At 34.6% G+C, this 26,459-nt stretch overlaps 3 protein-coding genes and 1 gene segment (V, D, J or C); 1 reads left to right on the forward strand and 3 right to left on the reverse strand.

The window, feature by feature from the left end:
- Positions 1 to 730: 730 nt before the first annotated feature.
- On the reverse strand, positions 731 to 3,347 carry LOC122347841. Its single transcript, XM_043243094.1, has 6 exons — positions 2,945 to 3,347; positions 2,400 to 2,753; positions 2,189 to 2,236; positions 1,946 to 2,098; positions 1,792 to 1,844; positions 731 to 1,008 (listed from the first exon to the last, which is right to left on the reverse strand). The coding sequence occupies exons 1-6, from the start codon at positions 2,985 to 2,987 to the stop codon at positions 904 to 906; spliced, it is 756 nt and encodes a 251-aa protein (XP_043099029.1). The 5' UTR covers positions 2,988 to 3,347; the 3' UTR covers positions 731 to 903.
- Positions 3,348 to 3,487: 140 nt separating this feature from the next.
- LOC122347839 lies at positions 3,488 to 5,412 on the reverse strand. The segment is given in 5 exon segments: positions 3,488 to 3,755; positions 4,200 to 4,234; positions 4,321 to 4,349; positions 4,825 to 5,175; positions 5,348 to 5,412. Coding segments are annotated over 5 exon segments (474 nt in total).
- Positions 5,413 to 8,695: 3,283 nt separating this feature from the next.
- Positions 8,696 to 10,486, forward strand: nitr9 (novel immune-type receptor 9). Its single transcript, XM_043243154.1, has 5 exons — positions 8,696 to 8,732; positions 8,831 to 8,987; positions 9,081 to 9,175; positions 9,888 to 10,232; positions 10,329 to 10,486. The coding sequence occupies exons 1-5, from the start codon at positions 8,696 to 8,698 to the stop codon at positions 10,484 to 10,486; spliced, it is 792 nt and encodes a 263-aa protein (XP_043099089.1).
- A 4,488-nt stretch (positions 10,487 to 14,974) lies between these two features.
- nitr8 (novel immune-type receptor 8) lies at positions 14,975 to 17,265 on the reverse strand. Of its 3 annotated transcripts, XM_043244064.1 has the most exons (7): positions 17,050 to 17,265; positions 16,571 to 16,921; positions 16,073 to 16,429; positions 15,633 to 15,749; positions 15,499 to 15,539; positions 15,288 to 15,300; positions 14,975 to 15,186 (listed from the first exon to the last, which is right to left on the reverse strand). In XM_043244064.1, exons 1-7 carry the CDS (start codon positions 17,078 to 17,080, stop codon positions 15,131 to 15,133), a joined length of 966 nt encoding a protein of 321 aa, XP_043099999.1. In that variant the 5' UTR covers positions 17,081 to 17,265; the 3' UTR covers positions 14,975 to 15,130. The 3 variants fall into 3 exon arrangements, with proteins under 3 accessions (XP_043099999.1, XP_043099998.1, XP_043099997.1); XM_043244063.1 differs by having other exon boundaries at positions 15,028 to 15,300; positions 16,073 to 16,426; positions 17,050 to 17,261; XM_043244062.1 differs by having other exon boundaries at positions 15,034 to 15,300; positions 17,050 to 17,259.
- Positions 17,266 to 26,459: the final 9,194 nt, after the last annotated feature.

Genomic DNA, 26,459 nt, shown 5'->3' on the forward strand with positions numbered 1-26,459 from the left:
ATGATATTAATATTTAATATATATATTAAGTTTGAAGTTTGTTTTCATTGCAGTTTTAAAATGAAAGTGTGTTGTTGTTATTTTAAGTTATTGTCTGTGACTTAACACCTCACTTAAAAGCAAGGGGTATTTTGTCTGTGGTTATGGAAAGTCATGTGAAAGTCTTGCAGTGTGATGGTGTTTGTGTGGTTGAGAGATGAGTCGGGGGTCAGTCTGGTGGGTGGAAAACATTCAGACTGATGCTCTTTGCGCTCTACCAGGTGCACACGCTATGTGTGTGTGTGTGTGTGTGTGTGTGTGTGTGTGTGTGTTTTTTTGAAAACATAGTTTATGCACATTTAAAGTAGTATTTAAGTATTTAAATAATGTGCATTTTCTCTAATTTGTATATTCATAATAGTCAGGCCATACTGCTGCTGCTCACAAAATATAATATAATATAATATAATATAATATAATATAATATAATATAATATAATATATATTTCGGAAATGTGTGCATGGTGGATAATAATTGTAATAATTTGTACAGCTATGTTTTGTATATTTACTGCTTTGTAATTTTTTCCGCTCAAGTTCCCCTCAGCATGTCTCATTCTACACCAAACAGCTTCTTCCTGTCAGGGTCTTTATAGGAAATGAGATCATTCGCAACCCCTGCATCTTGAGAGAGGGCCTATGTATGTCTTATTTACAGAGAACATGAACATATATAAATTACACTTCCAAATGCATTTGATTTTTGCAACTTTTATTTCATTGAAAATACTAAACATTGCAGAGCTCACATGCGCTTTAGATGTATGGCATTAGCAATATGGTATAAATATTAGAGTCTTGATGAACATATGGCTTTGAAACATTACAGTAAGCTACTCTATTTGACTATGTGCCATTGTTGGACTATTTAGCAGAATACACAACATCTTCATGCTCTGATTTTCTAGCTGATCTTCTGTAGTTGTGTTTTGAGAATTTTAGAGCGGCGTACACTGTTGGATGAGGCTCCTGCAACAGATTAAAAATTACTTTAATTCATTTTAACTAATATATGTAATGAAAACTATATAAGCAAAACAGAGAACACACACACACACACAAATGGAAATAATTTAATAGTATACTAATACATTATCTTCTGTTACAATTATAATTAATGACTAATTCTGATGTCGGGGACAGGTTATAGTCACTTTTACCCAAGCTTGACTTTATCACATTATTTGCCCTATTTTTACTTAAAAAAATAACCATATTAAATATCCTTAAGACAGAGCAATATTCTGCTCCAGAGAATTCTCAACCATTTCAACACATACTAGAATTTTCAACATAAACATAATATTAAAAAACACTGATATTAGAAAAAGTTATTTTATAGTTTAGAACAATTGTCATTATAACTCCTTTCAATAGCAGGGACTTATTTATACTGTTTTTGAACATCAGTTGAAGCAGTCTTTAATTTCAGCTGCACAATTATGTTTGTTAATACATTATAGATTAGGTAAGACTTAATATTAATAATTAGCTAATTAAGAATTTATTATTATTAAATTAGTAAGGTAGATTTATTAGGGATTTATACTAATGTCATGTAGAATAAGGCATTACTATGTGCTTAATTAGCAATAATAAATGGCTAATATTCTAGCAATATGCGTGCTAATAAGCAACTAATATGTGTAACTGTAAAATAAAATGTTGCCAAATTCTCATATTGCGCATAAAAAAGAAAAAGGAAAAGTTAGAAATTTGGAATGGACATTTTTGTTATAACAATTAGCTTACCTCATGATGGTTTGTTTCATGGCAATCAACATCTGCGGCAACAAAAACGGAATCTAAAAAAATATATATGTTTTTTATTATTTCACACTTATTTCAAATCACATCCATACAGCAATGTAAGTACATCTTTTGAACCGAATAGATGCACTGATACCTTTTTCCTGCGTATTTCTGTCCTGAATCTTTATGAAGAGCATGATGAGTGGAATGATGATGAGAATAACAATAATGCCTCCAAAAATAAAGGTCAGCTTATAAAAGATGCTTTCAGAACAGTCTCTAGTAGAAATCGGGCTTTTGTTCAGATCTGTTAAAAAGTAAATCACACATTACTTTAACAAACCACCAAAAGTATTATTGTATATTAAAGTGTTAAAGAAACTCAGATCATAAACACCTTTATTTGTATTTTCTGTTGTAGTTTGAAGTGGTGTATCTCTCCTCTCTGTGCAACAAATCAAGACTTAAAATGTAGAGTCATTTAGCAAATCTTATCCGCACAACATCATTGAAGTATTTAGGAAATCATAAGGATGAATAAGGATTTTTTACTGTACATAAAGTCTGCAAAATGTTCTACAAAAGCGCTTTTAAGAAAGAAGTATTACCTTTAATCTCTAGCTGTGTTCCATCCCCAAAAGTCATCTTCCACATTTGCCAACCACAGTAGTACAGACCAGAATCAGAACCAGCCACATTTAAAATTTTTAGGGATGTGTTTTTGCTGTTTAGAGACATCACAAGATGGTCTGGTCGAAATCCATTTAAATATGTTGCTTTTACATGACTAAGGTTGTATGTTAACATCATGTAGACAATGCTTAGAGGTACAGCACAGTTTTTTTGCTTGAACCAGTATATGTAATTTCCAATATCTGAGGTATGTTTACACCAAATAGTCACATCATCTCCTGGCTGAGCTGTAATATTGGTTGACTGAGATGCTTTAGCTGTGAGAAAACCTAAAGAATAACAAATCATTTTACAGCATATTAACATTTAGAACATTGATGACAAAAAAATGCTCTGTATAGATCTGTCTTACACCTAATGTTTATTAATCAAGCTCGAATTAATCATTCAGTATTCTTGCATAGCTTATTATAATTATAATGCAGTAAATATAATGTAATTATAGTGTAGTAAAACTTACCCGTGCCGCAGATCAACAGTGCTGAAATTATTATATGCACCATTGCAAAGCAGTCCTGAATCAGACTAGAACCAACGAGGAAATTAAGATGAGGAAATAAATGTGCTTATGCTTATGAGGGTGTGGCTTATGCTTACATCAAATACGACAGACCTGTCAATCAACAGACGAGCGCACGACTACTAGTTCAAAATAAAAAAGACTCATTATTGATCAAATATATTGATAATAATATATTGTTTTAGCGCCCATTAGTTAACCCATATTACATTTGAGAATAAACTGATCCAAAGCAGCATTACAAAGAACTAAACTGCATGATCGGTAATTCCTGAATTATTTTACTGCTTTTAATTCTCTAAAGGCCCAGGCTTTAATGGATTTACAAGATTTAACCATTTGACTTGAAGTGTATGAAAGCGAATAAGCAACTTTTTTTAGTTTTTGGGACCATGAGAAACATGAGTAACAATTTAAGCCACAGTGAGATGCAACCTGAAAGCAAGGACTAAAGTCAAATTAAATTTACATCAGGAGTCAAACTAAACTGCAACACAATTTTAATAAACATGACCGTTATGTACAGCAATGCAAAGGAAAGGCAGATCTTTGAATTACATTTCTTGAAATAGTGATACTATCTGGCTGTTAAACAAAAACCATAAATAATAAATTAATAATATGTTTGAGTTAGTTTCACGTTTCAGGTAGCATCAGCGTACACAGCAGTAGTATACTCAGTATGTCGTCCTGCTGTTTTGGGTCTCTTATTTGAGAAATACACTGCAGCATATTCTACTGAATCATCTTCCTGCAAAGAAGTACAAACATGTGTTTCAAGATTCTACTCGAAGTGATCAAATGCCTTCGATTTTATTCTAGAGCATTTGGATACCATTTTTCATTTTCCTTTGCATCCAAAACTACAGCAAAAAAGTAGAAAATGCAACTATATCCTTAACAGCAAGAGAATTAAAAATAAAGTTGCTGGAATCATAGATAATAGGTAATACCGCTCACGAAAAACAAACTATCTTTATAATTAACAAAACATTATTACTCTTTTAATGTGTTGTTGAAAGAAAAAAACGAAATAATTAATTGCTCATAGAAGCGGCAAAGTTATAAACATTTTTTTCTAAAGTAAGAAAAACAAAAGCTCTGATCTGGTAGAAAATGAAGCTTTTCTATGTCTGTGGTTTTATTTAGCCCTTGTAACATATTAAGTAATATAATGTAAGTCTGTGGAGCCTACCTTGTCATCTCGCTGTTGCTCTTGACATTTGGTGACTGGCGCAAAGTATAGAGAAAAAGACAACCAGTTGGTCTTAACGAGGGAATTAAAAATATTCATTTTTTAATGTTAAAAGGGCTACCTTTGTTATGCTTCTGTCTTCTGTGTTCCCTGATAATTGCAAAAATAAGAGGAACAATACATGAGAAAAAAATTATTCCTCCAAATAGAAATGTCAGCTTAAAATAGATGTCTCCAGAACACTCCTCAGTAGATGTAGATGATTTCTCGTGATCTGTAAAGAGTGGATATGATTTAAATAAAACTTTTTTGGTTTCACAAAGAACTATATAATTATATAATTACCCATAATTTGATTAGAGAGATTAATCTGTAACATTAATATAAAAAACACGTTTGGATTTAACTTTACTATTGAGAGTGAAACATATAAATAAATAAAACACATACCTTTTTTTGAGATTTCTTTGTAATATTTATCAGTTGGCGAGGATAAATGATTTACCATTGTAGTTTTTAAATTGTGGTGTTTATCAACACGTGCTATTATTAAAAAAATGGGAAAAAAGCACTGTAAACAGTATATAATAATTAGAGCACAGTAAGAGAGCTCCAAAAAGATTACCTTTCACTTCAAGTCTGGTTCCACCGCCAAATTTCATGTAATATCCCGCCTCTCCGCAAAAGTAGAATCCAGAATCTGTTACTTTAACATTCTTAATTACTAGTCTGGTGGTCTTGCTGAACAGATTCATAACCATGTGGTCTTTTGTGAAATTTTTTAAATAATTTGGCTCAACTTTCTGAAGACTTTGGGTGTATAACATCCACACAATAGCAATGGGCACTTCATCGTCTGTTTGTTTGAACCAGTACAGATTTCCAGAAACATAAATATTGTGTTCACACCACATCGTGACATTTTGTCCTGGATGAACCTGTATAGCTGCTATCGAAAACATATCTTGAAGGAAACCTGAAAGCCATTAAATATTAAAGAAAATTTAAACACACAAAAACATTTTCTGTATTAAAATGTCTCAACATTCTCATTTTGTGCCATTCCCTGTTTAAAGAGTAAAAATAAATAAATAAATAAATATAAATAATATATAATCATAAAAAGTAAAAAAAAAACCCCAACTAACCTGCCCCAAAGAACAATAAAGCTGCAGCTGAAATATGTAACATTTCTTCAGTGAGTCAAAACAGAGCTGAAAAGGAAATTAAGTGGGCGATATTGATGTGTTTTATATATAAGGAGGAGTGGCTTTTGGCACAGCTGAAGTATGGTAGACCTATCAATGAAAATGCCAGTCAGGGTCAGATCTATATCTGATATAGCTGCAATGCTAAAAAAAAAAAAAAAAAATATATATATATATATATATATATATATATATATATATATATATAATCAAATACAAAATATGCTGTGATGATGGAAACATTGCACTGTACTGATTAACTGGTGTTGTTTTGTTCCAGTGCTCCGAAAATGTTTGCTACTTAATTAATTAGATTAGCAAATGAAAGCATTACCTAAATGTGATCTTAGTAAACTTAATAATACATTTTATGTTTGTTTTTCAATTGTCAATACATGCGACTGCATGCATAAATATGTGTGTATATCTGAGTTTGTGTTATGTATCATGTTTATAAATGGGCAGTTGCACTGAGATGGGTACAATATGTATTTGTCTGGTATATATTTTATTTTATACATTATTCGTAATATGTGTGTGTGTGTGTGTGTGTGTGTTTATATTGTCTATATACATATACACACACACATATACACATATATATATATATATATATATATATATATATATATATATATATATATATATATATATATATATATATATATATATATATATATAGGCTATGTGAGTAAATTCCATGACTGACTTCAGAAGGTGTGTATGCTAGCTTGTGAATCATTGACTAAAGTTCATGGTAAAAAGGGTGGTATGACAAATGAGTGGTAAACAGATCTTTTGCAATGGGCAACCAAGTGTAGGTATGACTTCCTGTTCCTGGATCTGCGTTATGCATCATGGTAATGCATACATTTTATTTTTACTTTTTTTTGTTTTAAAGCAGTACGTAAGACAAAACATACTTAGAAGTAAAAACAAAACATGTGCAACACAAAGTGAAATGTATATGCAGTTATATGAAATATGTGTGAAACGACGTGTATATCTCTGTTATGCATTTCCAAATATATGTGTGAAACAGACTATTTGACTATTTGTTGAAAGTCATAGCAGAATGAAAAGAAAGAAAGAAAGAAAGAAAGAAAGAAAGAAAGAAAGAAAGAAAGAAAGAAAGAAAATAGTAAATTAATTAACGTCAAGTATTGAAAGGAATGCATTTGTTAAAATTAATGGAAGTGGAATTAAGCTTTGAGGAAAGGAAGCTTTGGCTTTTATTGTTGGGAATCTAACATTTAAATTTTTATGTTGGTTCTTCAACTTGTCCTGTGTTTATACTGACTACAACCCATTAAACTTTATTGCACATATGTGTAATAGTACGTGGCAGGCTGAGAGAAAGAGTATAGAGTCCAGCCTTGGATGACGGTAGACCAGAGAGGAGAAGGGACTGTGTTGATGATGACCAGATGTAGACAGCTGTGGCCTGACAGCAACATGTGGTGAAGCCACTCCACGCTATACATCTCACAGACACAGCACAGGACTAGCCGTGTGGCTGATAGAGTGAGCGGGCCTGGAGGCAATATAAAGGAGAGGAGAACACAAGAAACCAGTGAGTATACTCAGACGAACAAGAAGAGAACGAGACGGACAAGTGACGATACTCAGACAAAGGAGGTCAGAGACATGAAGGGCAGGTGACAACACTCATTGGCATAGCTTCACTGGGCAAGACAGGAAGGGCATTATATTGGCAGTCCTCCTCTTCTGATGGACTGAAACAGCATGTTTACAGCATATCTGCATACAGCATACTGATTCTTGAGAAACTGGAATGCATTGAGTTGATTGTGAGGTGACAGATGTTGACTTGGTGCAAACTTCATCGGCTAAGTGAAGACTGTTGTTGACATAAATTGCTCATAGATAACTGAAGGTAGTGAGGGTGACCGATTCAGGCGTGGCGGAAGTCAGCTCAATTGACAAATTCATGCGATTTTTGCAAAGTTGTAGATATTTTGCGAATTGCCAATTCTTATGAATTTGCATGAATTACCTACCCCTAACCCCACCCCTAAACTTACTCGTCACTGGGGTTTCAGACTGATCATACAAAATCGTATGAGTGAGGTCGCGTGAATTAACCACTTCGTAAAAAATACGTGATGGACACACAGCTTATCTTGGATCCTTTGTGCAAGCAGAGCAGCAATCGTTCATTTGAGCAGTTTGGCAGTTAACACCAGCTCCGACCTTGAGGATGTCGCTAATGGTAACATTAATTTACCATCTGATTTTTATAAACCTCAGAACTTATTTTTTCAAACTGTCAACAATGCAAAAAGAAACCCAGAGGAATTCTTGAAGGATATTTAAATATTAATGGTCTTATCTATAGCTGATGGTGATAATTGTAAAGGTGTGTATACTGAAAGAAAACTGATTTTGAAATTCTGAGTGTACATCAGTAATAGGATTTTTAAATGTTATGCCTAATGTTATGTTTTAGTTTTCTTAAGGAGTTTTCTTGGAGCTGGACACTGGTGATATGTGTTCATGAAAAAATATATATTTTCAGTCTTTCGTCATTCATCTTAAATTTGATATTTACATTTTACATTATTATTTACAATCATTAAAAAAGCAACAGAAAGAACCCTCATATATTTTTTTAGGACATAGAGACTGTCCACATCATCCTATTACATAAGCCTTTCACGGTTTGTACTATGAAGCTGATGAGAAGACTATAGAACCAGAGCATTTTATTGTACTCATCACAGATTTCAGTTCAGTTCATGTTTCGTTAATGTTTTTAATGTAGCCAGTTAAAAAAAAAGTTTCTTGATTAATATCAGGTCCATCTAAGTGAGCCACTGTTTGTTGTCTTCACAAAAAAAAAAAAAAAAAAAAAAAAATCTAATTTTGATGACTGCACAGTTTTTGGATCACGATTTCCCTTACATAGAACTTAAGAAGGTCAAGTTACCACATGACCAGCAGAAAACCACAACTAGCACACTGACTTTGTCTTTTTCTTTTTAGAAAATATTTTCGCTAAACATACTTATTTTACAAATGACATAAAACTCTATTTACTGCTGGTGGCTGCTGGCGTTACTCTCGTGCAATTATTTGTCTGAGAAATAATAGTAGATTAAGAAATGGTCTCTGAAGTAATAGATCAGTGGAAAAAATATCTGGCACAGGTGTTTTTGATATTAACACTTCCTACTGGTTGCTCATATCATTCACTGCATCTCTGGTGATGCCCGTTTTGACATTGCTCACCTGCTTTTTATGAGTTCAGGATAAATCCATCCAGATATGATAAACGTTGGATATTTGCTTCTCTTTCTAATAGGTGAGTTGAACTGTCATATATGTCAAAGCTAAACCGTATTTAAATTAATTTAAGCAAAACGTTTTTTTTTGTTTGTTACTTTTAATATTTTCGTCTAGGCCTTGCTGCCTCGCATCTGAACAATCCACTTGTGTTTGCCAAACTGGGAGAAACCTTTAATATGTCTTGCTTTTATGAAAGCCAAATGGCAATGCATTTCTCATGGTACAAGCATGAACATGGAAAGAATCCCAGGCTCATCTCCACCATATACAAGTATGACAGCAAAGCCCGGTTTTACCATCATTTTGAGAATATTTCACGTTTCTGTGTGCAAAATGAGAATGGTGTGCATCGTTTGGTGATAAGAAACTTACAGCTCTCGGACTCTGCAACATACTACTGTGGAAGCGCTTATTCCAATGTAATGGAATTTGTCGAAGGGACAGAGTTGATAGTTCAAGGTAATTAAAATATATTTTTGTTTTAAATCATTTTGAGTTGTTCATACATAATTATTTTGAGTTGCATCAAGGTCTAAAATTGAGTTTTTGCAGCAATGCTGTTGAAAACCGTGTTTGGTGCCCACCAGAACCTTTCAGTGAACAGTTTAGTAATTTAGCAGACACTTTCATACATAGTGCTACGACCATGTCTCAGTTATCGTAACACAGAACATACCTTGGATTATGTGTCATATCTTTGGTCTTTATTATTGTTTTTGTCTCGAGCCACGTGCTATCTGTGCCCTGCCTTCCTTTTGTGTTTAATTGTATTATTGTCTGTAGCCGTGTCTCATTAATGTAGTTAATTTCCTTGTGTATTTTGTGTTTTGTGTTCACGTTTGTCCGATCGTTGAAGTCTCTGAAGTCCCTACGTGTGGTTTTTGTTCTGCCTACCTGCCTTTTGTATATATTTTTGCCAGTTTTGGATTAAATCTGTTAAGTTTATTTCGAGTCTCGAGCCCTTCTCTCTGCCGAGAAACCCCGCGATACGTGACATTATGGATATTTAATGTTTTTCACGGAAACCATCAATGTTAATAAAGAACCTTAAAGTACGTGTATAGAGTGACCCTACACGTAATATTTATTAAAAGCTATTAAAAACAAAATACAATGTTTGAATGAAGTATCTATAATATCTTTCACACAAAAAATGTATATTTCCATACAGGGGTGAAAAGCTACAATGTTGTAAATCAACCTGATTTAATTCCATCTCATCTTGGAGATTCAGTGAGTCTTACCTGCACAGTTTTAAACCGATACTGCGTAGGAAACAACAGTGTGTACTGGATCATACAGGAATCAGAAGAATCTCGGCCCGGATTCATCAGCGTACATGGAACGAGTCTTGGTCGGTGCGAGTGGAGCTTTGAAGCTGGTTTTAACATACAACGATGTGTCTACAGCTTCTCTAAGAAAGACCTCGCATTTTCTGATTCTGAGACTTACAGCTGCGCTGTTGCTGCGTGTGGGGAGATACTGTTTTGGAATGGCACCAAACTCGACATTATAGGTATGCTCTTCATCTTCATGAAGTAACTGGTAAAAAAAAAGCAGCACTTTTATGGTGTGTTAACATCCACTTATATCCACCATTCTGTTTTTTCAGGCGCTGATTCAACAGAACAGATAATGACTTTTGTAATTCTCTCCATTGTTAGAACATTGTTTCTTTTGATTATCATCGCCACTATTACTTTTTGGTACTGCATGAATTCAAAAAGAATTTCAAAAGATGGCTGTTCTCCATCTGTCGTTGCTCTCTAAGATAGTCGAAGCGGAAGAAAGACGAGGCCTTTTGATGAAATCAGCTTCTGATCATTTGCAACATGTAACATATCGCTTCATTCATTCATTCACATAATCTGGACCTTTTACTTTTACGTAACGTAATATCTCTTTATTAGAATAAACTGTCCAGTTTCCGGTTCATGGGAGAAGTACATGACTACCCTGGCATTTACTTTTTTTTACAACATTGTTATTTTTCAAAGCAGATAACAGATTGTAACAGACACATCCCAAAAAAAATGGATAAATGCATTAAACCAAATATTAAACATATTTTTGACTTAAAACACAGTAATAACACAACAATAACACCCGAAAAGGATGAATCTTGACAATGAAAATTTATATTGTACAGGAAAAAATTCTGGTGATTTTTCTAGGATGTGGGCATCTGATTTAACGTTTGTCCAAGCAAAACCTATTGGTTGACACAATCACAAGAATGTATGCTTTACATTTACATTCAAATAATGCCAAAGTGTTTAGAAGATGCAGAACGCCTATAAATACGTCAAAAATAAATAATTAATTCATTTATTATTGTATAAACATACAAAATATAGCTGTAAAGCAAAACAGATCAAAATATGATAGAATGATTTGTGTATTCAACATTCAGTTTAATACAAATATTTAAACAAATATAGATAAGAATGAGCAGTGTCTTGTTTTTATGTTGTCTGATGATTATAATAATTATTACTTCTGAAATAATGTTTGAAGACATTAAAATGAGAGTGACTGGATTCATAATGTTTTTTTATAAACTTTATAAATACACTTTATATATACTTACTTTATATATATATATACTTTATAAATAACATTAAATAAAATCAATGCTCTGAATATTACCAGTGTCAGTGATAGTCAGTTCCATGGCCAATGATTATTTCTCCATATACATCAAAGGCACAGTAGTATTTCAGAGATTATTCCTCATTGTGGAGTTTTAAACGCATGTTTATGTTGCTGCCATAATAAAAAGAGGATCTTCATTGCCATAAGTAATTCTAGACCGCAATTCTTCTGAGCTTTGCTTGAGCTAATAGACATTTTGAGTGTTAAGAGAATAAGTTGCTATATTCTATTGTGTCAAATATGATAAATTCCATTCCCCATTGTCACACCACACAAGGGACACAAGGTCGTCCATCAAAGTCTTTTAGAAAATGATAATCATTGGGCTATGGGCTATGCTTCTTTTCTGAATGAGATTAAAATCTTTTTGAGAAAAACAAAAGAAAACATTGTATTGTCTCCAATTTTGGCCTGTTTGCCTACTACATAAAGCAAGGATGAATGCAATGATTGCATGTATATTTTCTTAGCATTTGCTCATTTTGAAGAATGAGAGAGACCGACCACCAAATGGAAAATGTTGAGAGGATTGGCAAATGTTGTCAGAGGTGGAAGAGTTGTCTTTCATTGGTTAACCGACGGCCCCCTTTTTTAGAGCATATTTTGACACAGTACCACTGGTGGAAAGTTTGCTGTATATAATTAACATTAAATGCTATTCTAAACCTAATCTTTTCATCTATCTACTTTATATATGCATGGAAAAACTCAAGAACCTAGTTTTTATGTTACTTTCAAATGGCTTAATAAAAGTAATGTTTACATTTTTTATAATAATAATTCTTCATCATCATCATCATCTTCTTCTTCTTCTTCTTTTTTTTACTTCTAAAATAAATTTGCCAAGGGTCTGCTTTGAAAATAGATCAGCCTTATGTATGTGTAAAATTTACAACAATTTGAGTTGGAAATGCCCTTTGCAGGTCTATGTTTGTCAGTTAACAAGGTACATTTTTAAGATCAATTGTAACATTTATATTCAATAAATCAAACAGAAAAACAAGAGGTTATCAAACAGGCCAGACACACTTAGCTGGAATAAAAGTGACAGACTAACCTAATCTGAATTATCTGAACTGATCTGAATGATATTTTGCAGACTTTGCATTGCATATGTGCTCTTAATTATTACATTTAGTTTTAAAGTTATGGTGGCCAGTTTTTGTTCTTTATCGATATGCTACAACAATGAACCTTTAGGAAACTTTGAAAAATAGGCCACTTTGTGTTCCATCCTGTCTTTGCAACCACACGATGTTTCTCTCTCAGTTTCTGGTTCTTGTGGGCATGTACAAGAGTCTCAACAGCTCATTAATGCGTATTTGCTTCTGACCCCGTTACAAGACATTAAAGATGCAAACAAGGAAAGTTCAGACATTTTGGGTTTTATTATTACGTTCTGATCCCTTCAGCATTGGCATATTAATTAATAAACGATTCCAAGTTTGCATGCATACCAGTTGTAATATTGAGCAAGTTCAGTGTTAATGATAACAGTTGAATACTACTCATGGACTATGGACTAGCGTGCAGCTACTAGACTACAGAAACTTCAAAGCAAAAGCTAAAATTTTTGTTTACAAAAATTTTTTGTAAAATATACTGAAAACAGGAAAGTACATATTGCATGGGTAAAGACGTATCAGGTTAAGGATTGCTCTATAGTAAAGCATGAAGTTTTATCACAATAGGAAATATCTTAACTTTCGTCAGTGATGTCTGACGCTGACATTTGATATTTAAGGCTGGAGTAGATTGTGTCCTTTCTCATTATTCTTGGTTCAGTCTCTGAACTCTCTGTACTGGCATTGTTTTCAGGAAACTGTAGGGTTGTGTAGTTTGGGTTCAGACTATCTTGGTTCTGTGAGGGGAGAAAAAAGGAATGCATTTGCTCAATGAACGCAAAAAGCAACTTTTATCACAGCAACTTTACCTGCTGTGTTCCTGACGCTCAATCAGTTGAGCAAAGAGTAGCAGCGCTAAGCTCATGGGTTAAATTCCCATAAAAAGCATTCTTTGAACGCAATGCAAGTTTTAGATGAATTGCAAGGATGTAAAAGCTACAGTATCAAAATGCTTACCAGAGAAGTACTGAAATCAAGCTCTGTGTCTGGTGGAGGCAGGTCCGAAACTTCTGAAACGTTAAAATGTGCTTAATAGTGCCGTGAAAGTAAAACAAGTAAGTGGAAAGAAATAATGGGGTTAAAACAACTGAGCTCTTTATTTCATATTTAAAATGTACCTGCATGCAATTCACTCTGTCTTCTCAGTCTTTTACACAACAGTATGTTGATTATTCCACTCAAGAGCAAAATGAGAGTATTGAATACAAACACCCCATGGTAAGGCAAGTTTTGAGCTTGCAGTTGATTCTCTAAAACATGAGGAAAATATTTTGGTTATGCAAATTAATAAGCTGCCATGTCAGTAATGTACGAGAAACAAATAACAGGAAAAATGCACATTAATGGTGAATCTCGTAATGACGCACATTGAGTGTTAAATCTGAATATGACACTTTACTTCTGCTAAATAATGGTAATATAAAACCTTTGTTTAGTTGAAATCGCAGAAGTGAGCTTACCTTCAAAAAGGAGACTTAAATTCCCACACGTTATTTGTTTAGTCCAAGCGCACTGATAAAGTATGGGTCCTTTTAAACTTTCAATGCTAAAAGCGAAGCATTCGTGTTCGTGCATGTTATAAAAGTCTACGGCACATTTTACAACTTTACACGTTTCGTAAATATTTGCATTCATTTTTTCACCTATAGACGAAACCAAAAAATAGGCCTGTTAATATTATAATAAGTATGTTTGTAACCCTCAAGCAAATGCTATATGATAAGAGAGGAAATGAACTTACACACGTTGGGTGTGAAGAGTGTCTCACATGATCAGAAATGTCAGAGATGTAAGGGGGACAGGCTTTGAGCAGTGTCTTATAGACCACCATGGATAAAATCACCATTCACCTCAAGAGGAACCGTCGTTAGTTTGGTTTAGCATTGTTGGTCAGGTTACAAGCACCCACAACTATTACATTATATTGTCTGTGACCTACAAAGTCACAGGTGCTGCCTTTTATGTCAGTGAGTAAAATACCTTAATAGTGTTCTGATTTATAATGATATATATAGTGATTATGTATTTAAAGTTTGTTAGACGACTGTATTAGCCAATCAGAATGTTCCTTTGCTAGTTTGCTTAAAGGTGACGTTTAAGTTTTGTTCCAGTACTTGCATCTTTTTTCCGTTGACACTCTTATTGTGCGGAAACTTCTTTGAACATTGCAATATGATGGTCACAGGGACGTCACATTCTTTAACAAACACACAAAATGATATGCAGCAACGTAGAATTAATGCTCCGCTTTCCCGCAGAACTGCAAAGTTTTTACTTCGAAGTTTGTTCTTTTGAGGTCAGTTTGTGAATTTAAATGCAAATATAAATATTGAGGTCTTGTTTTTTTTTTTTTTTTTTTATTATTCTGTGCACATGCATATGTTGGTTGGTTACAGTGAATGTAATAGTAAAATATCTAAGAAACATTTGTGTAAGATAAAGTGTTTAAAAAAAAGATAAAGCAGGGAGAAAATGTCAGAAGCAAATTATTTGAATACAATTTTTTATTAATCGTTGAATGCATGAATGCAGACTTAATGATTGGTATTTTATAGTATTATAATTTATAATTAATCAGATTTTTATCACGCACTGTTTAGTTCATCATGCTTTATGCAGTGGTGCATCTGGATCCTTAAAGTACGGGAAACATGTTTAGGTTTTCCAGTGGTTCCTCTGTTAGGACCTGATCTGTGAATAGACGTCAGCATGCTGGGAAATGTTGTGTTGTTTAGCACCTCTAGAGGACTGTGATTTACAGCTGAAACTGACAGATGTGTAAGTCAAGGCACCTGCATCTCCAACCTGATAAAGAAAGATCATTTTAAACATTTCAGCCGGAAAGGCATCTGTTCAAAATCTCACACACGTTTTTTAAGAATTGAAAGGTATTGAAAAAATGTAAAAACTGACAATGTTAGGTATTAATGTGTTCAGAAATACCATCCAAATGACATTAAATTTGTATCTAAATTCATGTATAAATCATTTGCAAGGTTTTACCTGAGCACCTTCAGATGTCTCTTGATAACGGGATCTGTCGGCTGACACAAAGTAACAGATTCAAAGATGCTTTATATTTTTTTGCAAACAAAACTAAGAATTGGATTTAAATAGAAAAATGTAAAATGTGATACCTGATGAGCTGCCTTGGTCTTTACATCGCACTGCCATGAGCAAAATCATTATTAGCGCAGAAATGGTGTTTGATAAGACCAGTATGAGAAACAAAGGGCTTGTTGTCAAATCGCTATCTGCAATTAAAAAAAAAGCTAATAAATAAAAAACAAATCATGAAAAAGCTTCATGAAAAAAAAGAAAATCGTATGCAAGTCAAGCAATTTAGTTTAAAAAGGTTGTATTAAAATAAATATTTTTTTACGTTCTAAGTTATATACAATTGCAATCACTATTTTACTGACGCAGTAGTAGACTATACATAAACAGTTTATGTTATGTCATTAATAACATTTTGTTATTTATAATGGAAAAAGGCATTAAAGTCACGCTAACATTTTTAGGAAAAAAATGATTACTAGACAAATTGCATTGAACTCAATAAACCGTAACACTTTACCGAGTATTGAGCTGATTTCTAGAGAAGTCCCATTCCCAAACAGTATCCGGCCGCACTCGAGTACAGCACAGTAGTAAGTACCAGCATCAGAAAGGCTGAGGTTCCTCTTTGTGAGGCTGTAAATGCAAGTTTGAGTTGAACAATCGTCCTTATAGATCTCTCCGTGTTTCTTCCTGTCATCGGTGTAAATGATGCCAGGACCGGTTTCTTCAGCAGCCTCTCTGAACCAGTAAACATAGTGTTCTCCTTTGCATTTCTGATCTACTGTTTGCACTCTACACATGATAGTAACGTTGTCCCCGATGTGAATTTCATCCGAAATAGGCTCCTGAAGAACTATTGTTGAGGTGTGCTCTTCTTTAAAGCAAAACAATAAGCCATTTTTAAAAAAAAAAAAGCATTGTCATTATGCTATTATATCTTTTATAGTCGCTTCAATGTAGCAAATATTTATTATTTTTAATATGAACGTCACGCGCGAAGAAAGGTTAAACATACCGTTAAGCATTAAAAATGTCCCAGGTCCGAAATCCAGCTCTCCTAAAGTTATCACTCCGCAAAAGTATGTTGCTATATCTTCCTTTTTTGTCAAGGAAATGTGTAAATGATAAATACCTGTTTTTATTGTTACACTAAAACGGCCATCATCATATCCATCAGAAAAATCCACCCTGGTCAGGTAAATGTAACTTTTTGAAACGATCTGAAGATGCATACCCATGTCCTGCTTGTACCACGCTATATTGTTATAATCTTTCTTGGGTAGGTAGCACTCGATAGTGACATTGTCACCCAGCTTAGAGGTCTGTAAACGTTTTGGCTGCCGAATGTTTTCTGCTCCAATGCAACCTGAATTGAAAAAGGCGTGAATGTGTTACACAAACGATTCATTTAAAATTCATTTTAGGATCTTGTTTTAATGTCTCATAATAATTCTATCAAATAAACGATTAAATCAAGCTATCAATCATACTTACAAACAAAGGCGAGGAATAAAACTGTCCTCATGCTTGCTTTGATTTGCAGACAAAGAATAAGAGATGGTAAGGTGCACAGTTGAAGTAACTAAATCAAGTGGAAACCGATCCTAGACGTGATTGGTTATTCTCGTATATTATCATACGACGAAGTCAGATTTCATTGGCTGTAGGTGTTTTGGGTGTAAGGTGAAACTCTCACGAGCAAATGAAAATGTTTCTTCTTCTTGTGAACACCAATAATGAAAACACACAAATGAAAAATAAATTCAACAATATGTTCTAAAAATTAAAAATGACCACTTTAAGCTATGAATAGATGTTTTATTATTTCACACTAAATCTAGAGATGCAATATTTTAGTTTACTTTGAATTTCTTTTTTGCTACTTTTAATTTTAAATTAATTAAAATTACACACAAATAAAAAATAAATTCAACATTGTTATAAAAATTTAAAATGACCACTTTAAGTTATGAATAGATGTTTTAATTTTTCACGCTAAATCTAGAGATACAATATTTTGTTTACTTTGAGTTTCTTTTTTGCTACTTTTAATTTTAAATTAATTCAAGTGAACTTAAGGAAAACAAACTTGCCTTAACTGGTGTTTAAGACCACAGCGGCTCCATGTGAGGAGGAGTTGCTTGGTCTGTGCAGATGGGTTACTAGGCAGTGTAGGTTGAGCAGAGCTTAATCAGACTTGTTTTCAAGTTTCTTTTTATTTTTTCTATTTGTATTTACACAAGAAGTAGGTCTGGGGTGCTGTGTTGTTATCGTTCCACATGCCCTTGTCCATGGTGCTGAATCATGCCAACCGAGTTCATGGCTTCAACAAAATAATGCTTCATTAGTTGTCTACAATACATTTGTGACCGCAGTGTTATCAGTCTAGTAACAGAAAATAAGACCAATACTTAAGTCGAGACGTAATTATGGAGATTCTAATCTCAATGATATTCAGAAAGAGACCTTAAAGTCACTATGAGATCAAACTTGACAATTCTTATATTTGATAGAATATTGCACATACATGTGTTCATAATGAATTATTTCTCATTTAATTTTATTCAAGATATTAAATAATTATATATTCAAGATATTGAATAATAAAGAATAGGCAAATTAAATTAGCCAATTGTTGCCACTTTTATTTATGATTGGCCACATATCTCACTATGTAATACAACTCCAAAACTGATATTTTTATTGTTTGGTTGATTAAATGATTCATTGTCTTATATTTTTTAACATGATACTGCCTTTTCATCCAACATTCTTGTAAATCCACATGTTGCATGTGGTCATGTGTGCATATGTGCATGCACTTTGTGTTTTAGTTTCAACTATAATTTAACAGATAAGTATTGTTATGAAATATATAAAAAATGTACAAAAAAATTAAGAAAAAAAGTTTGCAATGTGTGCAGTTCAAGGGAAAAAGTTGGGTTAATTTTGGATTTATAAAGTAAGCATTAAAACAATGATTAAATTAATCTTGTATAAGTAATTAATTTGTTTGCATTATTTTTATGCAGTGTTTTAATGCTTTTACTGTTAAAAAAGAAATCTGTTGTACATTCCACCTTGAGGGACAACCGTCATATTTCTCAACGTAACAGTTTTTACTCTACACTTAAGCTGGCATGGAAACTTCTGCCCACAGAAATGTTAGATGTGCATGCTGGGTGCTTTTTGTCTGCTCTTCTGTTTTCATTCTTACAGTGTGGCTGCGAACTGAGCGGTAGGTTGGGCTCAAAGTCCAAAACCACAAGTGCAAGTTTCATCAAAGCTACAGCCTGTGCAAACAACAAATAACAAGAGTGGTTGCTCACATTTCTTTGTACAGTGCCTGAATGTATTTTTGTTCTTCTAAATGTTAGGTAAGTTTTTTAGCATAAATGCAATTCATAGATCAAATTCATCCCTGCTTTTAACATCTCTCAGTTGATTCAGTACATTTTTAACTTTTTGCTTTAACTTTTACGTACAATTGCGATCGCTTTCCTCTTGCAAAAAAGTATACGAAAGCAAATTTTCAAAGCAACATTTTACATTTCAATGGCATAAGTTACATTGCTAATGCTAATGTTGTTAATGTACACAAACCTCAATTCTACATCAATTATTTCTCACATTATTTCAGACCTTAGATGTTGTTCTTTTTGTAACCATGGCAGAAGAAGGAGGGGCATTTGTTAAAGTAAGAGAAGTGTCTCGTGAGACTACTGCCTGGTAAACCGTGTGGTTTCGTTGCTGTGAAAGAGGGTAAACCTTGTGGTTGGAAAAACACATCTAAACATTCAAAAGCAAACAACACGTGCCACCGTTTAACTTAGTCTAAAGCATAGTGTGTTCCGATTATAAAATATGTACAAAAATTACAAACAATAGTAAATGCATACAAACATTTTATACTAATTAAAAGACTTGTTTTAAGCCTATTCTGTTTCCTTAATTGTAGTGTATTTTGTATTTAACAAATTATTGGCATTAATAAAGTAAATTACATGCAAAGCTCAATGCATATGTTAGTCCGCTGGTGTTCACTGCAGCAAAGCTCAGTCTGCTCTGAACAACCACTTCCTCTTAATCACTCTGCAGGAAATGCTTACATTGTCTCCGCCTACTGTAGCAGACCTCACATCATTTCCTTATACAGAAAATAGCCTTTTCTTTGAGGCTCAGTGCTTTTTTTTATTACTTTACTATTAAATTGTATTACTTTACTATTAAATTTTACTACTTTACTATTAAATTTTTATTTCACACTTCTCCTGAACGTCTTCTAGATGAAACTGGGTCTGTTACAGGACAGATCATAATCTAAGAGATCAGATTTAGTGTCTGTCTGAGCTTCATAAGAGCTAAATCCTTTTTGAGTGGCATTAAATCAGGAACAGGATGTCATATACTGTATATATATATATATATATATATATATATATATATATATATATATATATATATATATATATATTATTTGAGTGTGTGTAAGTGTGTGTATGGGTGACATATTAGAGTTCAAAAAAGGAACTTTTCTTGCTGGTGCATCTGTGACATCCAGGGTATCCAGGGTAATGTCAGCATACCACCAAGAAGGATGAACCACATCCAACAGTGAACGCAAAAGGAAGCTGTCTGAAAGGGATGTCTGGGTGCTAACCCTGATTGTTTCCAAAATTAAATGTGCACCTCAACTCTCCTGTTTCCACCAAAACTATCCATCGGGAGCTCCACAGGGTCAATATACATGGCCGGGCTGCTATAGCCAAACCTTTGGTCACTCGTGCCAATGCAATTTAGTGGTGCCAGCAGTAAAAATCTTGGGCTGTGGACAATGTGAAACATGTATTGTTCTCTGAGTCCACCTTCACTGTCTTTCCCACATCTGGGAGAGTTAGAGTGTGGAGAAACCCCAAAGAAACGTACCACCCAGACAGCTGCGTACCCAGGGTGAAGCATGGGGGTGGATCAGTGAGGGTTTGGGTTATATATTCATAATTAAGAAATAGTAACTTAAGCATTAACAGAACAAAAATATTAATTGCTCTTGGCTGGACAACTTTAGCTGAAGCAGAAAACTAAGCTGTAGAAGCTAAGTACAGCTATATCTTAATCTGCCGAGATATTTCGATTTGTGACAATCTTTCTTCATAGCAAGGCTTTATTTAATTTAACTTGTTTTCTTTGCAGCACATTTGGTTTTGACATTTGCTACACAAATACTTGAACCTGAAAGTCAGGTCTGTGTTGGTCAGTGTCTTTCTGTTTGTTTTGCCATGTCTATAAAAATGTCTTTATAAAAATAGGCCTTTATTGCTGAGCACACACATTGGTTGCACAGTGTAGATCATCTGTATAGAAATGAAGTATACAGTCACTGTGTTCATTTTTTTTGAGTCTCTTTGGACTGAACTTCAGTTTCTGCAGGAAGCACATATTTGTGAAAATAATAATGAACTGGAAAAATTCTGTGTTACGTTACATGAAGGACCCTTCAACATTCAGGAGCGTTCCACTGGACAAAAGGTTCTTCATGGTGAAAAAAGATTCTTTAGTGTGGAAAAGTGTCTTTAGATTAATATACTGTTATTCATAATATGAAAATAATGGCTTTTTTAAAGGGATAGTTCAGCCAGAAATTAAACTTTTTAACTCAAACTGTTGCAGTCTGTCAGTCATATAACAGAAGTCACTCACAAACACAGACAAAACCATTGAACTTGCTCAAAACAGTCAGACATTGTGAATCAGAGGTAAAAATCCTCATTTGCTTCTTACTAAAGAAACACATTCACCTAAATCTTGGATGCCCTGGGAGTAAGCAGATAAACATCCAATTTTCATTTTTGGGTGAACTATAACCTTTATGAACCGTTTTTGGAAAACCAAAAATAATTTTTCTATGGCAACATTGCGAAAGCCCACGTTTTGAAACATTATTTATGCAAGTGAAGAAAATGAAAGGTGGCGTTTGTGTTTTCTTTTAAATAAATCCATTTGTTTAAAAAGATCAATTTGTTTAAATGTATCGGCAGATTTGCCTGCCTGGGTAAGTGTGAGGGTTTTGTAAACATTTGTTACTCAAATGCTAAAAGCCTCACATTCTGAACATGATAATAACACTGAGTGAACACAAAAGGCTGTGAGGAAGCAATGACTGACAGACGGGACAATGGAGAATAAAATAGTGTCCATGAGGAAAAAATACACTACATGGGATGTGCATGGTGTTTTTACAATAAACTACTTTAAAAAACTATGCTAGTTAAGAAATATTAATAGAACATTAACAGGCTTTTAGCCTGAGTTTTTCTTCTTTCTCTCCCTCTGTATAACTTTGGGGCACAGGAGAAAAATAAAGACTGCAATGGAGTGGAAACTTTTATGCTATAACACACCATTTTTGTGTAACTCCCATGCAGGTATAATTCCTGGAAACCAGCCTAGAAAGGAGGATTTCTGTTTCCAGGATCACACGCTCTTTACCATATAAAGTCTTGTTTTTGTCTTTTGTATTAAAGTACAATTCCATAAGATTAAATTTAAGATTAATTGATTAAATTTATGCTTGAACAATGAACTCAGACAACTTTTTCAGTGTTTGTTACTCTTCCCACGGCTGTGCGAGGGAACTGGGAAGTATCTAGTGGCAATAAAATCAACTCTATGCTATGCTTAAAAAGACATATTGAATTTATTTAGGTTATTTCTGCTGTGATACTTCAATGTGACAATCTTCATCACATTATCACCTCATTGGCTTCACGTTTTCTTTGCAGCACATTTGGTTTAGACATTTGCTACACAAATAATTGAAGAGTCTGACCACAGGTTGGTCAGTGCCTTCATGTTTGTTTTATTGTCTCTTATATATGCAAAAAAAACAGAACTTAATTGCTGAGCACACACAAGGGTTGCACGGTGTGGATCATCTGTACAAAAATGAAGGCTACAGACACTGTGTTAATTTTATTGAGTCTCTTTGGACTGAACTTCAGTCTCTACAGAAAACACATATTTGTGAGAGAAACTATGATTTGGAAAAATGCTCAGAAATACTGCAGAGAGCACTACGGTGACCTGTCTACTATGAATAAAGAAGAGGCACAACAGCTTTCCGCTAACCCAGAAATCAAAACATTTTTTTGGGTTGGACTGCACATGGTTTCTAACAACCTAGAAAACTGGACTTGGTCTGGAGGTGAGGATCAAAAAACTGACTATTGGGACAATCATGAACCAAATATTATTTTTGAACAGTGTGGCGGTGTAAGACGCAGTACTGCTAAATTGCACAATATTTTGTGCCATGATTATTTACCATTCTACTGCATGGAGGTGTTTGAGCCCGTTCTGCTGCATCAGAATAAGACATGGGATGAATCTCTGAACTACTGCAGACAGAACTACATTGACCTGGTGATCCTAAGTTCTCGAATAAATACAGAAGGGGTGATGAATAAGACTCTAACATCCCAGACAGAGTATGTGTGGACTGGTCTGCGCTTTATGGCCGGTCAGTGGTTTTGGGTCAGTGGTGATAATCTTCAATATAAAGCTTGGTGAGGGAACCCCAGTGCCCTGCTAGAAACCTTCGGTGTGGAGCTCTGAATGGAGAAAGGAACGTGTGGCAACCCAAAGACTGTGAGGAGAAACTCAACTTTGTCTGCATCAGGAAGCCATAAATGTTCTTCATTCCACAAATATTTATTGGGTTGTGCGCAGCTTTTCTTTACTTATTATCTTTACTTATTACGTTGGCTAAATTTTTAAACAACAATTACATGACTCTTGTAAAGAATTAGGCTACAATTAAAATCTGGAGTTTGTGTTTATAATTTGATTAGATCACTTGTTTTCTTTATTATGTAAACATTTGTTAATCAAATATATAACTGACACATTGATTTCTGTCTTTTTTTTAATTAATTTCTTTTTTTTTTTTTAAAAAAAGGATAACTGTGATGATATAGGTTTTCTGATTGAGCATTCACTGTGTAGACCTTTCTTTTGGTCTAAAGTAGATTAGGTAGAAAACATACATTTAGAGAACCATTAGTACTAAGTTTTGGAAATGTTTTGTGGGAGCGTATGAAGTCTTGTTTTTATCTTTTGCATTACATTTCAATATAATTTAATGTTTAAACTTTCTTGGTAAATCACTACACTATCTGACAATGCATTAAATTTCTGCTTGAACAATGAACTCTGAAAAAGTGTATTATTAATGTTAATATATATTTTAACAAATATATTTCACACTGTTAGTTAATGCATTATTTAATGTTTAACTAATGGACCTTGTTTTCAGTTTAAACTATGTTTGATCATCTATCAACAAACTGCTAAGCATTGCAAATGTAAAATGCAATTATAATTCCATTGCTTAATAAACATGAAAAGAACAAGTAGTAAATTTGTAATGATTCACATACAAAATATTAAATATGACTTATTAAATATATTATTAAAATATTAAATATGACGTATGACTTAATTATTGTTTAAACTGTATTCTTCTTATTTCAAACCAGGATCTCATATACACTATTGGTTGTTGTACGCTTAACTTTTACATTTTTTTTGTCATCAGCATATTTGCAATGATGCATGTGGGCTTAGCTCTGACTTGCTTCAACACACCTGCCTGGAAGTTTCATGTATACCTAGCAAGATCTTTACTAGCTTCCAGTGTGTTTGATTATTTGGAATGAAACTTTTGGTGACCCCGGCTGTAAACATTTGTTACTCAAATACGTACAGCATTATACATACATACATTTTTATTGGTCTATTTAAAAAAACCATGAGAGGGCTTTGTTAATGGAACTATCAAGAAACCAGAATATACCAAATATAAACCAAATATATATATATATATATATATATATATATATATATATATATATATATATATATATATATATATATATATATACGGCAGAAAATGTCATCACAAGCTATCCACTGGCAATAAAGACAAGTAAATGAGTAAATTTGTCATTCTTGTATTTGTTTGAGGAGATTTGCCTGCATGGGCAAGTGTAAAGGTTCTATAAACATTTGTTACTCAAATACAAAAGTATCACTCTCTAATCACACTGAGTGAACACAAAGATCGAGAAAAAACAACGACAAGTGCATGTAGTATTAATTAATTGTAAATTAACAATGTAAAATGGTAATTAAGAAATGATAATCAAACAAAATAAGCCAATGTAAGAAAGGGCGAAAATTTGTTTATTTAAAATTTGCAAAAACAAAATAGCTTTTATTTTTTTTTTAGGAAAACAAATAAGTAACCACTTGTCAGGTTTTGTTGAGGAACGTACATAACCGAGGCGTTCCCTGCCTGTCAGTCACTATGATTTATCTTGTGACGACAAACTGGGGTCCATATGGAAAACGCCACAAGCTGAACTCACAACCAACAGAACTACAAATGCTGACAGGCCACAGCATGTCAGGCAAATGTTATACAAGGTTGTAACCAATGCCCGAATTGGACTGACCCAGCCAGGCCAGTGCAATATGCGATATAGGTCTCTGCGTGTGAAGGGGAATGGTGCAGCAAGCAGGACACTGACCAGTTCTAACTCAAAACATGGGAAGAAACTGGCTCAATGCAATGGTTGTAATACCCCCGCAAAGGTATTTGGTTTCACTCAGCTCGCAGCTCTGCAAATGTCTACCAGAGAGGCATGGCTCACCTTGAGAATGGTATGCCCAGGCGATGGCATCCACTATCCAGGGAGTCAACCTATGACGTGAGAGTAGGCCGGCCTGAACACAAGGCATTGTTTACTGACCAAAAACTCTGGATGGAAATGAGTGTGGTCAGGAGCTTTCAGAGTGGAGGATGACAGCCTACGCTCCAACTTTTCTTTCATGAAAGAAAGCACTACTGCAATCGAGAGTAACACCAATCAGTGAACAGGCTCCACTTCAGTGTGTAGGCATGCCTTATAGAGAGGGCCCTAGCCTGAGTGATAGTGTTCACCACTAGCTGGTAGAGCACTCAAGTCTGTTGAGTCCCATCCAGGAGCCACACATGGAGGTTCCACTGGTCGGGACGCGGGAGCCAGAGGGTGCACGCAGGTCACCTCCTTTCTTGGGCACAATGAAGTAAGGGCTGTAGAACCCCAACATCATCTCGGCTGGAGGGACAGGCTCGATTGTATCCTTTGCCAGGAGGACAGTAACTTCCTCACACATGACAGAAGCGTATTGAACTACCACCTAAATCTCGAGAATGCCACTGGGTCTAGAGAGTGCCTGCCATGGAACGGCAGAGAACTGCTTGACAAAGTCCTCAACAGTGTCGCCGGACAGCCCAGCCTAAGAGATCGGGGCATCAAGAAAGCGAACCTTCTCAAAGTCCTCCATTTCTGCCAGGTTGAGCCATAGGTGGCTCTCCTGGGCCACTAACGTGGACATCTCCTTCCCGTTAGCAACTTCTGCATCAACCTCGGGTTGGACTCACCATCGTGCAGCTGTTTGTACCTTGGCTTGGTGAACCTGCAGGATAGCCATGGCATGCAAGGCGGAGGCAGTCTGACCAGCTGCACTGTTGGACTTAGCAAAAGCTGCCATGGTCCTATAGGGCTGGGAAGGGAGAGGCAGATAATTGCACCAGGAGGTGGTGTTTTGCAGGCACAAGTGCACTGCAACCACTCTCTACACCACATACCCCCTGCCGGCCCTGATGAGCGGTTTCTGGCCGAGAAAGGGTCCATACATGACTTCATCAGCTCCTCATGCACCTCAGGGAAGAAAGAAACTGGGGCAGAGCATGGCCGTGAGCCACAATCTGCACCCAGGAACCAATCATCTAGCCACCCACACTCAAGGCTGGGAGACTGGCACACCTCCAGCCAGTCCTTGGCTGATGAAAGCCCATCCCC

This window comes from Puntigrus tetrazona, chromosome 7, assembly GCF_018831695.1.
Source record: "Puntigrus tetrazona isolate hp1 chromosome 7, ASM1883169v1, whole genome shotgun sequence".
Taxonomy (NCBI): Eukaryota; Metazoa; Chordata; class Actinopteri; order Cypriniformes; family Cyprinidae; genus Puntigrus; species Puntigrus tetrazona.